Source organism: Hibiscus syriacus, unplaced genomic scaffold (genome assembly GCF_006381635.1).
Source record: "Hibiscus syriacus cultivar Baekdansim isolate YM2019G1 unplaced genomic scaffold, ASM638163v2 tig00110201_pilon, whole genome shotgun sequence".
Taxonomy (NCBI): Eukaryota; Viridiplantae; Streptophyta; class Magnoliopsida; order Malvales; family Malvaceae; genus Hibiscus; species Hibiscus syriacus.
In genome coordinates this window covers 1,670,191-1,692,139 of record NW_024062624.1, presented here as the reverse complement: position 1 = coordinate 1,692,139, position 21,949 = coordinate 1,670,191, and the positions used below count along the sequence as shown (strand labels likewise).

General features: G+C 32.2%; 5 protein-coding genes across 8 annotated transcripts; 1 reads left to right on the top strand and 4 right to left on the bottom strand.

Annotated features, from left to right (window-relative positions):
• Positions 1–822: 822 nt before the first annotated feature.
• LOC120218677 (40S ribosomal protein S15a-5-like) lies at positions 823–4,328 on the top strand. Of its 2 annotated transcripts, XM_039215583.1 has the most exons (4): positions 823–1,054; positions 3,673–3,833; positions 4,011–4,144; positions 4,186–4,328. In XM_039215583.1, exons 1-3 carry the CDS (start codon positions 925–927, stop codon positions 4,107–4,109), a joined length of 390 nt encoding a protein of 129 aa, XP_039071514.1. In that variant the 5' UTR covers positions 823–924; the 3' UTR covers positions 4,110–4,144; positions 4,186–4,328. The 2 variants fall into 2 exon arrangements, with proteins under 2 accessions (XP_039071514.1, XP_039071513.1); XM_039215582.1 differs by having other exon boundaries at positions 4,011–4,311.
• Positions 4,329–4,741: 413 nt separating this feature from the next.
• Positions 4,742–6,799, bottom strand: LOC120218915. The gene is made up of 4 exons (XM_039215803.1): positions 6,687–6,799; positions 5,994–6,594; positions 5,118–5,886; positions 4,742–5,028 (listed from the first exon to the last, which is right to left on the bottom strand). The coding sequence occupies exons 1-4, from the start codon at positions 6,797–6,799 to the stop codon at positions 4,742–4,744; spliced, it is 1,770 nt and encodes a 589-aa protein (XP_039071734.1).
• LOC120218914 lies at positions 5,686–8,121 on the bottom strand. The gene is made up of 5 exons (XM_039215802.1): positions 8,117–8,121; positions 7,699–7,870; positions 7,429–7,569; positions 7,053–7,341; positions 5,686–6,945 (listed from the first exon to the last, which is right to left on the bottom strand). The coding sequence occupies exons 1-5, from the start codon at positions 8,119–8,121 to the stop codon at positions 6,806–6,808; spliced, it is 747 nt and encodes a 248-aa protein (XP_039071733.1). The 3' UTR covers positions 5,686–6,805.
• Positions 8,122–9,566: 1,445 nt separating this feature from the next.
• LOC120218806 lies at positions 9,567–11,653 on the bottom strand. 3 transcript variants are annotated; one of them, XM_039215702.1, is made up of 3 exons: positions 11,523–11,653; positions 11,106–11,290; positions 9,567–10,217 (listed from the first exon to the last, which is right to left on the bottom strand). In XM_039215702.1, the coding sequence occupies exons 2-3, from the start codon at positions 11,285–11,287 to the stop codon at positions 10,031–10,033; spliced, it is 369 nt and encodes a 122-aa protein (XP_039071633.1). In that variant the 5' UTR covers positions 11,288–11,290; positions 11,523–11,653; the 3' UTR covers positions 9,567–10,030. The 3 variants fall into 3 exon arrangements, with proteins under 3 accessions (XP_039071633.1, XP_039071632.1, XP_039071634.1); XM_039215701.1 differs by having other exon boundaries at positions 11,106–11,293; positions 11,526–11,652; XM_039215703.1 differs by lacking the exon at positions 11,523–11,653 and adding an exon at positions 11,493–11,507 and having other exon boundaries at positions 11,106–11,293.
• Positions 11,654–17,383: 5,730 nt separating this feature from the next.
• LOC120218682 (1-aminocyclopropane-1-carboxylate synthase 7-like) lies at positions 17,384–19,119 on the bottom strand. The gene is made up of 3 exons (XM_039215588.1): positions 18,770–19,119; positions 18,384–18,673; positions 17,384–18,286 (listed from the first exon to the last, which is right to left on the bottom strand). Exons 1-3 carry the CDS (start codon positions 18,938–18,940, stop codon positions 17,431–17,433), a joined length of 1,317 nt encoding a protein of 438 aa, XP_039071519.1. The 5' UTR covers positions 18,941–19,119; the 3' UTR covers positions 17,384–17,430.
• Between the last annotated feature and the right edge of the window lie 2,830 nt (positions 19,120–21,949).

The window sequence follows — 21,949 nt, the reverse complement described above, 5'->3', positions numbered from 1 at the left end:
AAAATTATCAATATCTTTTCAAAATAATTTTTAAATTTAATATTTTTTATAAATTTTAGTTAAAGAACAGTAATGGTCACTTTTTAGTAATATATCATAAAAACTATTAAAATATAATGGTCAATATTAATCAAATAATTTAATTGATTTAACTTTTTGGTTTGATAGTTCAATTAAACGCAAAAATAATTTAGAAATTTAATTGATTTTTTAAAAGTTTGAGAGTTTCATGCATATTTAAATCTAAATTTAATGACTATTTTAAAATTTTAAATAATTTAACTATCAAAATAATTATTTAAGTACAATTTAATGACCTTTAATGCATTTTGATTTTTTTTCTTCCAATTGCGTGGGTTCCACGTGAAATATATGGGCATTTTTTTTCCTGATTTTTTGTTTGTGAAGATTTTTCTTTTTGGAAAGATTATTATACTCCGCACTTTACCCCATTACCACCTTGGTCCTAGCCCTATGTTATTATGTGTCAGAAATTAAGCTTTAGCTCATTCATTTTGTTTGTCTTCATGGCATCTGGATTAAGTACGTTAGTAAAATAATATCAATTATTTGTTCAAAAATAAGAAATTTTATTCTCGAATCGCAAATTTAAATAAATGGAGTATAGTGGGCATATTCGTTTCAAAAGAAAAATATTTTATTAGTTTTCAAAAATATGTAATTAAAATGACATAATAAATGTTAGTCGCTTCGGGTGCGAGAGGTCCCCAGTTCAATTCTCGGAACGCCCCATGTCTACTTTTTTTGCTTAATTTTTATTTGCTGATTCGAGTCAATATATGTGTGTGTGTATATATATATATATGATTGAAAAGACGACATTTTCGTTAGTCGAAACGAGGTTTTGGCCGTCATATTGAGGGTTTAGCCGTTCAGCTCTGGAACTGGTTGGGAGAGACAGAGATGGGTAGGAGGATACTGAACGATGCGTTGAGGTCAATAGTGAATGCGGAGAAGAGAGGCAAAGCGACGGTGGAACTGAGACCAATCTCCACCGTTATATCTTCCTTTCTAAATATCATGAAAAATCGAGGTGAACTCTTTTTTTTATCAATAAAGGTATTTTATTGCATCAAAGAACCGTACAGTGTAGTAATTCAACAAAAAGAACATCAGGAACAAATTCCCCAATTATCATCTATGTAATTAGAAGAGAAATTAAGCAAGACACGCAGTTTGACACTATAAAATCTCTGAATGAATCTAACTGCTTCAGCGCTAGTATTTTGAAAAATAGGAGCTTTTCTTTCCATCCATAACCAGTAAATTGTGGTAAGAAAAGCTACTCTTCTAATAGAGCTGTCTGACTATTGCTTTCCATGTAAACTAGCTGATTATCTCCCCCAGGGTAAAACATTTCTATCAGAGTTGTTTCCAAACATCTCCAGGAAAAGAGCATTCGAAGAACAGATGCTAGATAGTCTTCTTTATGAGGGGTACAGAAGCTGCAATAGCCGTCTGCATTGATTTTCCAATGGAACATTCTATCTTTGGTAGCTAGTCTGTGTTTTCATGCAAGCCACATGATAAATCTTTGTTTCTGAATATTGAGCTTGCCTCACAACAGCTTGTACCATCCTTCCTTAGGTTTAGCATCTCTAATAACCTCCCAGACCGAAGTAAAGTATACATAATAGAATTCATGGAACTCCAGGAGAGGTTATCTTCACTTTTAGATATGGTGTATTCCTTGGAACTCCGGGAAGTCGTCTCTCCAGAGGTCTTTCACAATAGTAGTTTTAGGGACATCTATATCAGAAATGTTAATCCCAGGAAATAGATCAAATAGGCTCTTCCCATTTAACCATGAGTCAAACCGAAAGCTGAAATCACCTTTTCCCCCATTTATACTTGAATAATCCTTTGAAGGACTTTTTCTCAAATCAAAGAGATATCTCCATACCCAGTTAGCATCAGGTGTTTTAGTTAAGCCCCAAAAGCTCATGATATCTTTAATACCAAGCCCACCTTTCTTAGGTGTGCATACAATGTCCCCAGCAACGGCTCCTCTCCCAGTAGCATTAGTATTACCCTTCCACAAGAAACTTCTGCATATCTTATCCACCTCTTTAATAACACTTTTAGGAAGAATAAAAACGCAACACCAATATACCTGCATGGTTCTCAACACAGAGTTGATCGGTTGAACTCTTCCTGTAATGAAACTATGAAAGGTGCTTCACTGTCCAAGAGCTGATTCGTTTTGTATCTTCTGTACAAGCTTTTTGCAAATCTCTTTTGTTAATCTTGAGGAAATTAAAGGAACACCGAGATAAGTATCTGGGAGAGTACCTTCCCTGAACCCTAGAAACTGAAGGGTCTGATCTTTAAGCCCTCTTTGCATACTGCAACGGAAAATTGAGCGCTTTGTTTTATTGATTTGGAGTCCTGAGACATTCTCTAAGTGTTTAAGAGCACTAACCAAGCATAGGTGACTAATTTTTAGATTTTTACACCCCTTGTGAAACTTGAACTCACTAGGCAGTTTAGATGAAGTTATAGAGAAATATTCCATAGCAATGACAAAGAGCATAGGGGACACTGGATCTCCTTCTCTTAGACCTTTTTTACCAGGAAAATATCCTTCTGAACTTCCATTCACCATAACCAAAAACCAAGGAGTTCTCACACAATTCATAACCCTGTCGATAAACCGGTGAGGAAAATTTAAACCAAGGAGAACTTCTTCTATAACGTCCCAGTGCAAGGAATCATAAGCTTTCCAGAGGTCTATCTTCATAGCACATCTTGCAACTCCATCATTCCTGGGATAATTACTAACAAGTTCATGAGCAAGTAATATGTTGCCAACAATTTTTCTACCAGGCACAAATGCAGATTGAGTAGGGTTAATAATTCTGGAGAGAATAGGCCCTAATCTACCAGCTAAAATCTTGGTATTAACCTTGTAGAAAACTGTACAACAAGTAAAAGGCCTGTAATATGTGAGGCTTTCAGAATTTTTTTTATTGTTCTTAATTCTTTAATACATTGCTTTTTATTATGGCTTTTGATTATTTAGGGTAATAATCATATGTTTGTGATTTATTTTATATTTTGTTGATTAATCTCAAGAATTGGTTAGGTTGAAGTGACCCAGCTAACAATGAACTATAAGCTTATTTGGTTATACACTTTTTTGGCTAATTTGAATGTTGGAAACCGCTGGTTCATTTTTAGACTGGTCAAGTAACCATAATATATGAATATGAATCCCTTTTTGTTATAAATTTTAAGGACAATGGAATTTTATTCTGCAGCTGATGATATAATACGAAAGTGGTGCATCTTCCTTCACTATTATGGTTTATTTTCACATTTGCTTGAAACATGGGTGATTAGACTTTAGATTGATTACCAGAATCCATGCTTCTATCTTCAGTTGCGTGGTTATTTTATCAATATGGTGTAGAAAGAATTATGAAAAGTTTGTTCCTTTTTCTTTTTATCAAGCTTAGTGTTGGGTTTTCTAAGCATTGAAAACCATTAGGCATAGTGCTCTTTTTGTTGCAATAGCGCAGTCATAATCTCATGAACTAAGAGCCTACAAATCTAGTTGTCTTGTGTATTTAGACTTGTGGCAACTGTTACTTTTGAATCTATTGCATATTTGTTGGGTCTTTGACTTATTTGTAATTTTCATTTTGAAAGGATACATTAAGAATTTCGAGATTCATGATCCACATAAAGTGGGGAGGATAACGGTTGAACTGCAAGGCAGGGTAAACGATTGCCGGGCACTCACTTACAGACAGGACATCAAAGCAAAGGATATCGAAAAATACAAAACAGTTAAACTTCCAACACGTCAGGTTTGTTGAAAATCCTTGTGTATGGTGTTTCAATTATTCATCGTCATTTTCATGTAGAAAGTACTTGGGATTAGAGAATGCAAGCATACCAGCTATGTCAGTAGAATCTTCATGTCATGGAATGATGACCTCTTCTGGTTTGATACTCACCTTGCTTATTGTTCTTATGACATGTAGTGGGGTTATGTCGTGATTTCAACTCCAGATGGAGTTTTGGATCATGAAGATGCCATTAGAAGGAATGTAGGTGGGCAGGTTCTGGGTTATTTTCATTAGATTCGGTTATCTTGCTGATCACTGTCTGATGTGAAATGGAGAAGGGTGGTTCTTTGAGCGCTGCTTTATATTTGAAACTTCCAATCAATATCTTATCTAAACTTGGTATGATTTAAAACCGTATGATTATAATAATAACATTTTTGGCTTAATGCCTTGATTTGTTTTGATTTTCGTAGTAATTGAACTACAAAAGCAAACTTTAAATTTAATTGCCTTGGAATTTTACATCGTTTGCGCTCCTCTGGTAATCTGCTAATACAGGCGTTTCACTGTCATACTCAGCCTGAGAAACTTATTGCGCTCTTAATTCTCTAGTCCCAAAGGAACTGTCGTATATCGCATTACAGCAAGTTTCAAATAAAAAAAATAAACAAATAATATTTCAACTCTAGTTGGTAAAATATCCCTATAAAGTTTAAAAAAGAATCTGTGCAAATAAAAAATAGTCACCAATAATATGAACACAGCATATCAGAATGCACGAAGTATCTGTACACTAGCGATTCTGTCTGAGAGAATTCAAGCGTGCGGTCAAGGCATCAAAATCGGGAAGCTTTGGATGAACATGAGTAGCACTCCCATTAGATGATCCCTCTCCTATTGAAGTTTTAGCATTCAAACTTTTGGTACTACCAAATGTTGTACCCTTCCAGACGGGCAGACTGTTGTTCCTTTTCTGACGACTGTTGTTCCTTTTCTGACGACTTCAAAGTTCCACCAACTGAAGAACCTTTGGTCTCTGAAACCAGCCTTGAAGTTGGTTGAGGTGCCAACCGAGAATGCTGAGAACTTTCCCCGTTATCTGAGTTCTTTTTCTGAGGCTGTCTCTTCGGAAGTGCTTCATAAGCATCTGTACTCCTTGAGGTTAAATTCTTCTTCTCACCATGGTCAAACACTACTGCTGACTCAGAGGAAACTGTATTTCTGTAATTGAAACTTTACGTGAATATGGAAGAGAGGCCTTTGTCCTTCGAGATAAACTTGTGTTTGAATGAGCCTTCAAACTTGCTTTAGGAAGATCTTCATCAGAATCACTATTCCCAGAATCAAAATATGGGACAGTGCCCCTTGAGCTTGATTTTTTACTTTCTTCAAAAATTGAAGTTCTGTTGTAATGGTCTTCAATGCTACGAGAAGTATCTTTTGGTTGTTCCTCAGAACCATCATCACTAGAGTCAACCTGATTAACCGATGCTTTCGGGCCCAGTTTTCTACTCACTTCATCATTCCCTTTCCTACTGTGTGGCTCTTGATTGTAAGATCCAGAATTAATCGAAGCTTCCGCTGCTGTGGGAGAGGATGATTGCTTCATTCCAGTTGATGTATCACTGGCTGCTTCTCCATAGGAAAACACATTGTCTCGTGGAAATTTTGAATACGATGGGTACCTATAACCCTTATTTCGTAGGCCACTTGTCAAGTTTCCAAATTTCAATTCCGTACTTTCTTCCAGACTAGCCTCATTGGAATGTTCAGTATCTTCAATGCCTTCAGCCAATCGTGGAGTCAAACTGCTACTGTTTTCAGGCTTGTAGGAATCCGTATTCTGTTTACCACTACCTATACTAAAATTGCTACTCCTGACAAACTTAGATTTGTCTACCTCCTCTTCACTTTCTGAATAAGGACCATAATCATCAAAATTTGCAGGCAAGTCATCCACGTTAGAAGGAACTGAAAAGCTAGTTGAACTTTCAAAGAAGGCAGGCATAGTCCGCTCCTCTGAGAAAATCTGTGATTTTGAAGTAGACTTTTCTGGTGAACTGTTGTTCTGCTGAACGCTCCAAGAATTTGCAGTTGTAAATGGATGAGTAGGTGATCTTTGACCTGGAGATGAAAAGTACATGTTATTTTCATGTACTTTATGCTCTTCCTCCAAACCAAATTTTCATAATTATCTGATCCGTAATCCTCGAAAACTGCTGAGGCATTGTCAAAAGAATCTGTTGTTTCTTTTGTGCTTCTTGGAAGGCTTCCTTTATCATTGGGAAGAAATAAATCCTTATCAGAATAATTTATGGACTTCTGACTGTTTAAATTTGATACAACATCACGATCATCACGGGTCTTTGTATCAGGTAGTCCATTCTCAAATTGCATCCCGCTTTCATCCAAATCTCTCGTTTCATTTTCTGACTTCTGCCAATTTGAATTAGAGACAAGATCATGATCATCAGTGAAAGTGTTCGGTTGAGAATGAGAAGAGGAATCGCTTGATTGTTCTCCAACCCTGACTTCATGGTGATCAATATTCCGAGGATTCTTAATATCATGCAGTTCATTCACAAATTGCATCCCATTTTTGCCCAAGTTTCTATTGATACTCAGTTCAGCAAAATGCTCCATCTGCCTGCCTTCAGGCATGTTTATTTGAGAATAAGCATCTGCAGTTTCGTTATTCACTGATGCTTTTTCAATGAAGGAAGATGCAGTCGACTTGAAGGAACTGTCAGTGGACTTATCACTGCTCCTTGCAACGTTACTGTGTTTATAAGCCCAGAATTCCTTCCATGATGGGAATTATTAACCGGATATCTGGCACAATGTTCATTTTGAGATGATGAGTGAGTATACTTTTGTAGATCCTCATCTTTCATACTATGAGGAGACGACATGTGTGATTCCATTGAATGCTGTTGTGAGATATTTCCACGGCTTGAAAGTTCGGCAGAAGCTCGGGCAGCCATGCTTGCTCACTCTGCAGATTCTGCAGCTGCCTGAGCAGCAGCAGTAGCATCTTTAAATTCCATTTGCCAATGTTGCCTTGGTATTGAGGAAGGTCTCTTATTCCCAGAATATGAATTCCTAACTTCCATCCCTTGATTCTCAATTCCTGAAAAACAAAGTACCCAAATATTTACCAACAATTAACATACAATGAATGATTAAAAAATACTGGAAGAAGATCGACAGCAAGTTTAAATCTGATAATTAGCATACCATGAGGTCTTGAATTTGGTGGATAAGTTCCAGAGGATATCGAATTGTTGGTACTAGTATTTGAATAATCAAAATCATTAGGCTGAAGAGATGATTTTGAGTTGTGCTTATAGAAACTTGTTGGTGCGTCACTTTTTCCAATGTGTTTTGAATCTTGAACATGAGGTGGCTCTTTATCATTATTAGGAAGTTGAACACCTTGAGGTCTCTGCTCACGACCGGGTGAAGCTTGGATAATTGGATGATCTGCCGAAATTTTGGTGGCCTCCATAGAAGTATTTGGTCCATTCTGCAGAAGCAAATTCATATGGGGAGAGAATTAGTAATCGAGAAAATCAATTAACCACTTCATAATCAAATATTCTACTAGTCTTACCAGCATGTCATCATAAATATTTGATTCTTTCGCTCCAAATGATTCAGGATTCCAGTTGATCTTATGTTCCTCAGCAATTGCAGTCAAAATTTTGAGTTTAGTTGGGCCATCAGGTGCATTAGCAGACAGTTTTTCAACCAACTAGAGGAAACAAAAAGATTTTGTTAGGGCTATATAATTTTCGTTATGGTAGATAATACTATGAAAGTTTGAGTACTTTTCAACGACATTTTAGTCAATAATAGATGTTCCATGCTAACTCTAACTCACCATGCGACCAACACCAGAATTAGGACGCAGTTCAAGTGCAGAAGAAGTAAATTCTTTTCCATATTTTGCCGTTAAATGTTTGGAAACATCCTTGAGTTCTGGTATTTCTTCACACCTTGCAGATGCAAATATGGCACTTGATATTGCTTCCTTCAAATCAATGGGGCAGTTCCTGAATAATTAAGGTCAGTAAAAGCACGCCAGTTATTATGAATGAAATATGAACATTCTAATATTAATATCGTCGCAAATGATGATTGAAGATAGAAACGATTAACCGGCGACGATCGAAAGAGTTGATGATTATCTACATGGACTAAAATAATATGTAAACCAAAATTTAATATCTAAACATGAAGTATTTTAAAATCTAAAAATAAAACTAATACACAAATTAAAATTTATAAAGAAATGTCACGTCATTACGTGATTTACAATTCTCCAACCTAAAATTTACGTTAAAACTAAAATTAAAGTTTAATACTATAAATCAAAACGTTTTATCCTATTATTTTGTCATTAGATGCTAATAATTTTATATAAATTTCAATATACTTGTATCATATATTTGTATAATTGGAGTTTCAGTTTATTCTTAAACCAGTCTTGAGATTACGCAACGATAATTCTCGACTTTATCAATTTGAAAATAGTTCTCAAACACTTTTTTAATACTAAGCTACTCAAATTCAAAATGTTTTTTTTTCTTGAAGCTACAAATTCAAAATACTCGATTAAGAGAGGTGACACTAATGTATTAATATGCTCTGTATAAAATTTTAGAAACGTTTATGATGAAATTTTAGGAGCTGGCTTTATTGTTACGCAATGTATTTATCAATTTAAACTTAAAGGCTAAAGTTCCACGTAATAATGCTAAACTAATTGGTGATATTAGGTCAGGTTCACGCAGTTGGTAGTTGCGCTAACCCCCTAACCCCAATTATTGCCCTCAATCAATTAGTTCGAATGTCAGCTACCGGTTTCAGACAGCTTTTTGATCAAATGAAGGATAACTATGTCCAAATTCATCAAAATACCAATATTATAAACATTTAAAAAATACAACACACCACGAACAGAACGATCTCAGTAGTTAAGAAATTTATTATTATATATTAAGATCCTAAATTCGAATATCGCATATGCAAAGATATAAATATTCATTGTCAAAGTCTTGAAAATCTTTAAACAAATACAATCTTATATTCACTATATATTTATATAAAAACATACCCATATAAATAAAATTATGAAATCACTTTTATTTTTACTCTCAAATTCTATTTTTCAAATTAACCAATTCAATTATTAAATTACTATCAAATTACCATCGATCAAATCACTTTTGATCTTTATTATATACACCCAATCAATTTTATCATAATTTTAATTTTAAATCAACAAATTTAATCATCCAAACAAATGACATAAAGAGAACCAAACTTATGGGATGAGTTTGTAAACTCCAACCTTTTAAATAGTAAATTTAATAATCCAATTATGTGCATATGACATAAGCCATTAAAACCTATACAATGATCGAACTCAAGACTGTTATCGCACATCTTACAATTGACACAAGTATTTCATCACTTTATTTGTGGTTCAATTACCATTTTAAATAGTAAATTAAATGGCATAAATGAGGAGAAACTTAGCCCCTTCTAATGTGCTCATTGGATACCGAGGTATCTCAAAAAAAAATTGCACAATATTCTGGATGTACAAGGCTTTCTTACCACGAGCTATCACTGTACTTTAGGCAGCATATTGCAACAGAAGTTTGAGGAGCAGTTTCAACCTCAAATTGGATCAAAAATCTTAATATAGTACATCTACAAGTATTCCAGTTTCTACACTGGAGGTGACCACAATATCAATCAATTCTGGTATTAGAACTAATTCCAAGTATACATGGCACTTAAGCTAGCACATCTATAAGTGTAACAAACAAATCAAGAAATACTAATCAGGGTCACTGCTGGCAAACCATGAACCAATGCCCTCCAACTAGGGATTATTAATGATAGGGACAGAAACAGAATGGATGATGAGCGAGATAAAAGTTTGAGTAATTTGCACAATTACCATCAATCTTGGATACAGTTAATTCTGAGAAGATAACAAGGGAACAGCAAGGCTTATCAACCTAAGCCATTTCAAGTATAAAAATTATTAGGCTATCTCTTTAACCTCTGATTTCTCAGCTCAAAATTTTCATGAAAACAAAAAAAAAAAATAATACTCACCAAGGGGTTGGCCACAATCCAACTCTGTGAACAGTGATAAAGGCATTCACATCCAACTCCGTGAAATACCATCCATTCACTTAGACATAGTAGCCAGTGAAGGTAAAACCCCTTCCCACAATCTCACCTGCACAGAACCATCCAAAGCACTCCAGTCCAAACAAAGCTGCAATACCAGCATCTTCAATCTTCAGTTCTTTCCTGTTCCTCCACAGATTCTTCACATAATCAAGCTCCTTCCAGAATAACTCAGTACGACCAGGTATACTACACAAATTGCATAAAAAAGAGTTATTAAGATATGTCCTTGTGATTCTGGTTTTAGCAAGTATTACTGTCTCCACTGAGTAAACTAATATTTGTTTCTAATGGTACAGCACAGAACAACGAAATTGCAATATAAGGAGTATAATCATTGATTCTTTGTAACACACAAAATCATAAGCAACCCAACCACATTGTTTTGTCCTTTTATTTTTCTGTTTAGAAGCTCACAACATGTCATAAGCAGTCACAGAAATCACAAGAATGTTAAAGAAAATGCAGTCTTGTAATTTTGTTGTGAGACAGCTTCCATTTGATCTCTGTCCCGTAGATGAAACTAGGGAACTCCCAAATATGAGCCATATACTGATATAGAAAAGTAACAAAACTATACTATTTTTTCAAGGAATTCTCCAGAAAATGGTTTCTCCGTTCATGGAGTAATAATGATTTCTACCACTACTGATATATCCAACTCTCTAATGATAACCACAATAGTTTCATTTCATGTGGACAACTTAAAATTACATCACCAAAGACATTACCTCTGCATGCTCTCGGTTTCACAACTGAAATTCCATATAAAATTTCATATGTTACCACTTCTATCAGAAACAAAAATTCACTTGGTTCACGCCGAAGAAATATAGTATATAACATCTGAACACACAATATAAGTCAACGTCTCACTTGTATATGATTAATGTAGGCGCAATAAATAAACATGTTTAACATACATTTCAGAACCCAATTTTGTGCAGGCAAATTAACTAACTCGCAAGGTAAGCACAATACACTGATACATTGTGGCAACGAAGGAAAAAAGAAAATTCATGTACTAAATGGAACATTGTAATCATTTCTAGAAACTTAAAAGGCAAGTAAGAATACCTAGCAAGGCTAGTGTAAAAGAGCTGCTTAGACAACTCGTTGCACTTCTCAACTGTTGGTGGCTCCTGAATGTATTGTTTGTTCTGCTCCAACAACTGCTTGTAGTAAGAACTTCCGTGCTTGGCTACAAGCTTGGACGTTTCAGAGGCCTTAGATTGCAACTGCAGCAGTTTTGACGCCATCAGGATCTACACCGTATATAAAACATAAAATAAGTCCTTCGAAAAAAATGTTTTCCTAGAAAATGCCTTGTACAAATTTCAAAAGCAGAAAGAACATAGAATCAGCTAATCAAAACCCTAAAAATTAACGTTAAATCCAATCAACATAGCGATGAATAGATCTGAGTATATAAAGAGAATTGCGAAAGATTTAGAAATCAAATACACTGTAGATCTACACAAAAGAAGTGAATTTTATCTTTGATTATAGCACAGTAAAAGATATCGGTTGACGTCAAAGACGTGAGGAGACTGATCTTGGCTTCTCCCACCGCTTATCTCGAGAGACCGATAAAGCGATTTGCACGATCAGAGGATACCCTTTCGGGGTTTATATGCGGTTTGATTTTATTTTATGTAAATTAAAAGGGTCATTTATAATTTCAAAGCATTTATTACTTTTCAAGGCTTACAACGTCAGCCTCATTTGGTTGATTTTTATGAGGATTATTGGCATGTTGTTGAACCTTAGGAAGTTGCAGGGTGTTTATAATTTGGTTAAAGCGAAATTATTCGATTGAATTGAAATTTATTTTGATTAATCGGTTGATTAATTTTAGATTCGATTGATTAACGGTTAATGATTTTTTATATTTTAATTAATTAGTTGCTTAATTTTGAATTCGATTGATTAACGGTTAATGGTTTTTTAAAATTTTAGTTAACGGTTAATTTGGTTCAAAATTAATTAACTAATCAAAATTATTAAATATTTAATATATTATATATATTTAGTTTTAGGGGTGTTTAAACTTTGGTTTTAATCGAATTAACCGAAAATATTAAATTTTAAATATATTATATATATTACTTATATATTATTTATAAATTTCGATTAATCAGGTTAACCAACGAAATTAACCGAACTTAATTTGAATCGGTTAAAATATTTTAAAAAAATTAGTTCGGTTAATAGTTAAAAAATCAATTAATGATTATTCGGTTTGATCTGTGATTGAATTAGTCCAATAAACACCCCCTACGAAGTTGTTGAAGTTCATAGCTGAAGTAGGGAATTTATTTGGAGTTTGTATAGCCTTTATTTAGTAGTAGTTGAACCTGAGAAAAAAATTGGAAAAAAGAAGATTAAAGTGGAATGGCAAAGACTCGTTTGGTTTCCTTTACGTGTTCCTAAACATTTCAAAATTGTTTGGATAGTCATTTTGGATAGTTTGCCAACTAATGATAGACTTGTTTGAATGAGAATTATTATGGCTCGAATGTGTAGTTTATGAGATGTTGTCATGAAGACTATAAACCACTTATTCTTGTAGAATTTGGATAAGGTTCTGCAGGCTTGCAGTAAAGGTCGTTGTGTGGGATGAAACCTTGCAGTGGACGGTTTGAGGGGAAAATTTGTGATTGTTTGTATCCTTAAACTTGCTTGGATTGATTTTTATATTGCATTTGAGAAGAACAAAACTGCAGACAGTTTAGGGAGAATACTCATTCAGTCGATGATATTGTTAAATGTATAGAGGAGATTGTTAGTACAAGTTTGCATAGTTGTTGTATAGATAAAATTGATAGGATGAATTAGCAGTTGTGTGCTGAGTGGGAGATTCATTGAGATTTCCTCATAAAAATTGTAACTTTTTGACAACTGAATTTCATTCAAAAAAAATAATAAAATGAATCAAAATTACAATACACTCAAATATATAAAGAAAAATGAGAAAATAATCACCGAAAAACTCATACATAAAATTAAAAATATTATATCGGCAAATATCAAAAGAATCCAATAATATTTATAAAACTGTCTTTGTCGAGCGAGATTCTTTATGAAATGATAAAGGAGTGGTGAGTGAAACAAACAATTTGACATGCTACTTCACTACACAATTTTGATTATATCGACAAACAATATTTTATTAAAGAGGAGATATGACAATGTATGACAATAGACAAACCGATTAGAAAATAAATGTAGTAAGGATCTTTGTGCGAGCACTAACACGACCACATAAGTATACAAAAAACGTACTAAAAGTTATAAGGAACATATCACTTGAGTAGAGGAAAAAGTGATACAATAGCAAAAAAAATGTCAATAAGACAGATTTTTATTTAAAAATTAAAAAAAAAAACTAAAAAAACAAATAATATAGTATGAAAGAAGAACAAGAAAAATAATAATTATCGGTGGTTAACAATTAATATTAAGATTGATGTCGCCAATGGTTAAACAAAAATAAAAAATAAACAAGAAGAGGAGACAAAAATATTAAAAGAAAACTTAAGTTAGAGAAAAAGATAGATGATAATGGTTACAACTCGACTTCTTGAATAATATATGAACAATACTTGTTAAAAAAAAAGGCTTACAACGTCCATTTTACAATTTCCATGAAATTATTTCTTTTATCATAAGCATTTACACCTCCATTTCTATTATCATAAAACCCATCACAGAGTTAATATTACTAAATTGATTGAGTACTAAAACTATATATATATATATATATATATATATATATATATATATATATATATATTATTTATTAAACATAAGTTAAAATTTTAATTAAGATTTTTAAAATTAAAAGATATGATAAATATTATTGTCATCGATAAAAGATAAATTATATAAATATAAAATTAAATATTATAAATAAATCAGATATCATTAAATTATATTTTAATGATTATTTGATCATCAAAATTTTAAAACATAAATAAAATAAAATACATTAAAAGTCACTAAATTATACTTTGTTAGAATTTTCGAAACTCAATTTAATCAATGGAAAATTGCATAAGGGGATAAATTGACAAAACCTTGTTTAGGGAGTAAGGAGAATAAAAGATAGAAAAATTGGCACAACGATTTATAGTGGTTCTACTTCTCAACTAAGTCTACCTCCACTACATTAGCTTCTCACTAAAGATTTTATAACAAATTCACTAATTTGTTCTTTCTTTTTCAATGACAAAGAGATAACATTTACACAACTCTCTAACTTTTAACAGGCTTTGCTAGAACCAAAACTCATTTACAAGGAAAAAGATGTAAACAAATAAAACCTCTAAAAGATAAGGTATTTAAAATAATTTAAATCTCATAATAACAAAATATTTACAAGAGAAAGTAAAATAGGAATGAAAAACTCTTCTCTTGTGTTTGATTGCTTGGATAGATGTTCTAACCCTTCTTCAAGCGTCTTGAACTTGTATTTATATGTTGGAATGAGGTTGTGGTCGTTTCTAACCGTTGAGAGTCTTTTAGAGCCGTTGTAGATGTTTTTCTCTACAAAACAAAACTACCCAGAACAGAAGGTATCAATACTCCTATGGGGAGTATCGGTACTTCCTTTATATTTTGAAATGAAACTAGCCGTTAACTAGTCGTTGGGCCTGACAGTATCGATATTAAGCCTATGGTATCGATACTACTATGTAAAGTAGTATTGATACCCCTTTGGGTATCGATACCATTTTTTGTATTATGGAATTTGAGAAAAGATGGTAGTATCGATACTATCTAGTGAATATCGATATTTTCCTTACCTTTGGTATCGATACCATATGAACAATATCGGTACTGTTCATGAGATATCGATACTATAAGAACAGTAACGGTACTGCTTGTCCAGAAAAATATTTTGTGCTCAATTTCAAGTTAAATGAATTTAATTCAATTCAATTCAAGTCCAGAAAAATATATGAAAAAATTATTTTTGAAAATTTTGAAAACTTTGAATGAATTCAATTCAAGTCCAAAAACATTTTATCATAAATTATTATATCAAAATATAGTTCAACATACTTAAACAATCATTCAATCACTACACTTATAAAATTTTAATCCTATTTTATGAACATATTTTCATTGAAAATTTATAGGGACCGTAATACATATGTTTAATTTTTTTTAATACATTTATAAAAAAAAATTAATACATTATACATATTTTAAAATTTTAATAATTTAAAATTTTATATTTTTAAATTATTTTTAATATATGCTTAATTTCAATAATTTTTACTTTTTGATAGTTTCAATATATGTTTTTTATATTTTTAAATTTTTATTTAAAGATTAAACAAACTTTCAATTTTTTTATTAAAAGATTCATTATGTCTTTAAATTCACCTGATTAAGTTTTTTTTATTATCATTGTCGAATCTAAAAATATTTTTGAGAGTAAGTACATATATGTTAATAACACATATTTTTTGCATGAGATGTATATAATCAATAAAATAAATAACCAATCGAAGAAAAATTAAATTTTATGATTGACATTTACACACCATAATTAAGCTGAACATCTATCGATGTCTATCACTTCATTGATCATGTGTGGGTTATAATGTCACTATCTTGACATGTCATATATATATATATAAATTTTTTTTGTAAAATGGTACTTTGTATTGAAAAAATTATAAAGTAACCACCCAAAGGATTTCGTTAAAAAATCTTCTTAAACCCTGTCGGAGGAAAAAGAATTCACTTTAAAGTGGAATGACAACGAATGAGAGACTGAATCATTAAATTGAAATCATGACAGTGAACTCCATGCATAATTTCAATACATAAATTATTATGTCAGTGCAATTAATTATCATGTCAAAGAATACTATTAATATAATTTAAGAAATTAAAAAATTAAACTGATACAATTTAAAAAAACAATCCGTGAAGTAAAAAAAAATTTAGATTGATAGAATTAAGAAAAAGAATGTTTCAAATTGGATGTTGGCGCTTCTATGACATTTTAATCTTGTGCCCAAGATTGACTTGCGATCCGCGCGGCTTGATCTCAACCGCCACGATACAATCAGCCGTAGGTGATTGGTTGACTTTTGAGATAGGAAATTGTTCAAGTTCTCACCAACAAATTTCCACACGCGAGGCAACATGCATGGTTTATCCCTTTTTCAAAATTCAATTATGGCGTTATTATATACTTATGGTTTTTACTTGATAGAATTAATGTGAAATAGATTTCTCGTTGAATCAACACTTTAGTTAATTTGATGGATTAATTAATTTAATTAATAAAGTAGTATATATTAATTAGTTTTGAAAACATCGTATAGAAAAATTATATTATATTCCATTTTTCATTGAATAGTGTGAACTACAAGGAAAGTATTTGACCTTTCGATTTCTTTATTTTATTTTTGCTCGATTAGATTTGATTTTAAATTCATAGTTTCTTTCTTCAAAATGCTATTCAATCTAATTTTTTAAGTCCAAAAATTCTTTATAATTTTAATTAATGTAAATATTTTTTATTGCTTGCATATTAACCTCATCGTAATAACTTTAAATTTGATTTAATTAGAATTAAATTGTTCGATTATGATTAATTCAGCCTATTTAATATAACATTTTTGCTTGAATATTTAGAATCGTTAGAATCGAATTTTTTACAAACTAAATTTACTACCAAAAAAAAAAAGTCGTGGGACTGTTGGCATATAATCATATGATTCCGTTGGTTGGTACTTGGTATCCAATTTGTTGAGTAAACTTTCAGTTTTTAGATAGAAAAGCTTGATTGTGTCTAAATTATATTTGGATTCAGAAAAGCAACGTCAAACGCAATTCTTTTTAATTAAATAATATATGATTATAAATTGATTTAATATATACTGAACTTTTAAAATGAAAATTATGAATTTTTTATATTGTAAATATAAACAAATAGATTAAAAAATTATTCTTATAATGTATTTTTTTTAAAATTAATCCGAATTAATAGATCAATAGTTAAAATACTGATAATATTAAAAAAATCAAATGTAATATAAAAAGTAGTAATAAAAAAAGGCAAATAGTATTTAACTAATTCATAACAAAGTTTAGGTGAGAAAGATAATACAAATATCACAAAGTACTTCCATATTGAACAAATGGAAGCATTTCAAGGGAACTTGCTTCACCATAAGCAAGAAAACAAGTAGGACACTTCCACCTAAACTAGAATATGAATCAAAATCGATTTTAATATGCTTTACATTTTAATGGACCAAAACCAAGGGCATTATGTCGTCCAAAGAATCAAAATGGGTATTAAAAGTTGAAGAAAAAAAAAACCCCACCAAAACTGGTCATTATGGATAATAATGAACATATATTTTCACCAAATTTAGTTTCTTCTTCTTTGTTCCATGAATTTATGTATTCTTTCAAGTGCAATTTCAAGTGTCTGCTCGCTTATGTTTGCAAAACAGACCCTGAACCACCCAGGTCCAGAGCAATGGCACGAAGATCCAGGCGATATGTTTAGTCTCACTTCGTTCAAGATGGTCTTCCAAAGCTCCAACTCGCTTTCTCTGGTTGGTTCTTCCAACAATGGACTCAGATTCATCCAGCAAAACAACCCAGCATTGCCTTTTAAGCACTCGATCCCGGCATTTTTCAACCCTTTGATGATCATATCGTATCTCTTGGTTAACCTCTCTCGATTCGTCTTTATGTAGTTCTCGCTGAACTCCTTGTTGGACAACATGCAAGCCAAGAGATGCTGTGTTTGAGACGAAATCAAAGTGAAGCTCGACATCCTCCTGGCGGTGCAGACAACCTTGTCGTTGTAAGAATATATTGTTCCGACTCGAAAACCGGGAAGGCCGAGATCTTTCGAAAGACTGTAGACGATGTGGACTCTCTCGGAATCTCTATATGAACGATTTTCGAGGATTTCAGCAATGCTGATGAACTCGGATGATGAGAATGTCGACCCAGAGTAGATTTCGTCCGAGACAAGGTGTATGTTTTTGTTTACGGCGAAATCGAGAATCTGTTCAAGGACGGATCTTTGGATAGTTGCACCTAAAGGGTTCGAAGGGTTTGTTATCAGTATTCCTCGAACTTTCAAGTTCATGGATTCTGCACATTGATATGCAGTTTCCATGGCTTCTGGTGTAACTTGGAAATTGTTTGAGCTATCGCAATGGATCGGAACTATTTTCACACCGGTTCTCCACCTCAGATCTCTATCGAATCTGAACGAAAAAACAAAAAGTGTTCCAAATTAGCACCGTTAATTTACAAATTAATGGAGCTTGGAGCTTGGAATTTATAATCTGAACTTATTCTTACCCTGGATAGTATGGAGTTGGAACCAGCAAAGCATCGCCAGGATCTGCTAAAATGAATGTTAAAAGCTCATTAGCTGCGGTTGCACCAGCAGTTAGAACGATTCTATCAGGGTCAAATTTGGCTCTTCCTCCTCTAATTTGCCCCATGAAATTCGCCATAGCCTGTCGGAAAGATTTCAATCCATGGTAGTCTTGGAACAAAGCATTTTCTCTGAAACCAGGGGCTCCTTTGCCCCAGCTTGATGCTTCGGAATGCTCTTCCAAGTATTTCTCCAACAAATCAAATGAAACCTGCACGAAGAACAAGTAATATAATAAGAACACTGTTACATGCAAATTGTACATATTGCTTCAACTTGTTTTGCCCTGCTGGGACATTACACTTACTTGATTTTCAGCCAGTCCCATCTGTATAACTCCCGATGGGTTGCTTGATTCATTGTAAGGGTTTTCATCATAAGCTTTCCAGCCGGCAAAATATGGAGAGTCTTCTCCATGAGTATCAGAAACTGCAACCTTGGATAGTCCAACACTGGGTTTCTCAATCTCAATAGCCATTTTCTAACCCCTTTTTTGCTGTACTAAAGAAACAAGGGATAGAAGAGAGATTATTGGAGACTGATGGATGAAAACCATTGTCAATGACTTGCATTTATATATGGGATCCAATAACAACTTGCCTGGTTTCTTTCGGAATATACAAAAAAAAAAGGTCTTTATCAATGATTGATTGTATTAGTATAGTGTAAGGCAAAATTAAAGGTCACCTTTTGCAGATAGTTTTATTTAACTCAAGTGACAACTGTTCAGCTTCTGTCAACTTGTCAAATCTTTCCTCATCTCTATCTCAATGAGATCCATACCAAATATGGTGGTTGATGTAGGAAGGTAGGTGCCCATTTTAGCTTTTAATTCCCAAATGATTGAAGTTTTTTACTAATTAATTACTCTCTTGATTCAAATTAGGGTAAAATCTACTCCAAGCCACTTAAATATTAGTTAGATTATAAACGAACCATTTTTTCATCTAAAAGTTATAATATAGTCACTCAATTAAAATATTATTACAAGCATGTCATTGGCTATTAAAATTGAAACATACATCTAATGTAGCCTGATATGATATACATTTTAGTCTCTAAAACTTATATATCCTATCGATGTGGTTCTAATTTAAAATAATTCAACAAAATTAACCTTTCTTATTTAATTTTTTGTCAATTTAATCCTTTTTTGCCATATTGTCAAATTAAATAAGTCCATCAGATCAAAGATAGTTGGGTAACTATATTCTATCATAAAGCATCAACAAGTTACTCTTAAACTGTTATTTTTTTTGCTTGGTAAATTTGATTTTATTCATTTAAAAATAACAACATTAAATCTCAAATTGTGAGTCTCGTTAAAAACCTCCTTGATCCTAAATAGAGGAAAAGAGTACAACACAATTGGACCTACTCTTAAACTGTTATTAACCAAAAAAGTAATATAATATTTTAATTGAGTAACTAAAATATGACTTTTGGAGGAAAAAGTATATTGTTTTTAATTAAACTCAAAATTGAGTGACTTGGTGTGTATTTTACACTTTAAATCATTGGGATTTGAGTTTCCATTAGCAAGTCTCCACTTCCCCCATATGACCAATCAAATCCCTGTGTTTCTAAAAAATGAATAATATAAATGAAAAGTACGTTAATTAAAACAGTATCTACATTATCATGAAGAATGCGCATATTTATCACGACATAATTATGTTGAGAGGTATCTAAGAGTAGTTATATTCTGATAACCTGACAAAGATTCCAATTTACACAAGATTAAGATTCTGATTTGCAAAGAAAGTTGGGACAAAATATAAGCTTTGAAAAGATCTGAAAGATGGTCCCCTCCTCAACTGATGTATTCAAAAACATAATCTATTCATTCTTCGACTTTTGAAGATTTTCATCATTGACCTAATCTAGCATTTTATGATTTAATCACTCAGTTAATGATAGACTGATTGGTCATTAGTCAATGCAATTATTTACTTAACATTTTCCGTTGCAAGTTAATCAACTTCGTAATGGCTAATTAGATTCATTTAATCACATGTGTGCTTTGTTTTGTAATAAACATGCAGGTATATTCCAGCATGTAAGAATTAAGATTTTTGCCAAGATCATGTTTTTAATAAACAACAAATTAATAACGAAAACCAAACACGAAGAATATGCTTTCAGTTCGTGTATGATCATGGGTTGAGATCAAGTGCATGAATTCAACAGAATGAGATTCGCATTTAGATTGCATATTTATAGCAATCCAAATATAGAGAACTTAAGATGGAGTAGTGGTTGATTACGACTGTTTTGCGACTCTGGTGGCTTCAATTGCTACGGCGGACACGCTGTTAAAATGTGTGGAATAACTTTCTCAGACTATGAATATTATACAGAAGTAACAGACTCTGTGTTTGTTATCTCCATGAGGCAAGCTCTGTGAATTTTATAGATTAAAAAAGGGTTTGTATGTATATTTTTGCATCTCTATAAGCGGACATGAATCTTCTTGGAAGATACTAATCGAATAAAAACATGACGCATGTCAATATAGATAGATTTAACTATCGATGGCTCCATATTTTATATTTATTGTTTTATATTTTAATACAATATGAGTGTATAAGTCTATACAAGTTTCAACTTTCATTATTAACGTGGTTTTCCTGTTAATATTGAAATTATTATGTGATGAATGGGAATGTTGTTCTATTTAAAGGTTTTGATGTCCCGAGTTCCAACAGTTGCATCCGTGTCTATATTGTCAATTAATTAAAAAAATTCTAAACAAATATTATACTATAATCACATATGATGAATAGAAATTTAAATTTTGAATTAATAAAATATTGACAAGAATATTTTTCAAAAAAAATGAAAGATTAATCATAAAATGTACTTTATTCTTACGAATAGAGATCACGTGTAGAGAGGAACAATCGCTTGTGGCATGCAAATAAGTAAAGTTTAAATTAGTAAAATATTATATTTTTAAGAAAGATGAGATCGAATGATCTAATTTGATGGTAATTTTATTTTTACATAATTAATTAAATACATACAACGGTAGGTTAAAATTGTTTTCGTTAATTTATTTAATAACAGATTCTTAGCGTGTTTGTACGAACACGTTTTGTGAACCCCCCGTAAAAGCATGCAGTGGTCTTCGAAACATGCTTGTCATTGTCTTCACATCGGGGATTTCCAGTTGGTTGATGCGTGCAAAATCATAATGTACATACGGTACTACGCGATACATGTTCTTTGACTTTTTCTTTTTTGGTTAAATATTTTTTAATATGTTGCTATAGTTGTAAAATATATCAAACATGATCCACCGCCATCACTAAGCCATTTCCCTAAAAATATGAGAAAATATATTAAACGTTTTTTAATATGTCATTACCTTTGCCTTCAAAAATAACATTTCCAGCGTTTTAAAATGTAAAATTCGAACTTGAAAAAGAATATCTCTAATTTTATAACTTAAACGCGTATACGTACTAAACACATATTTAAATTG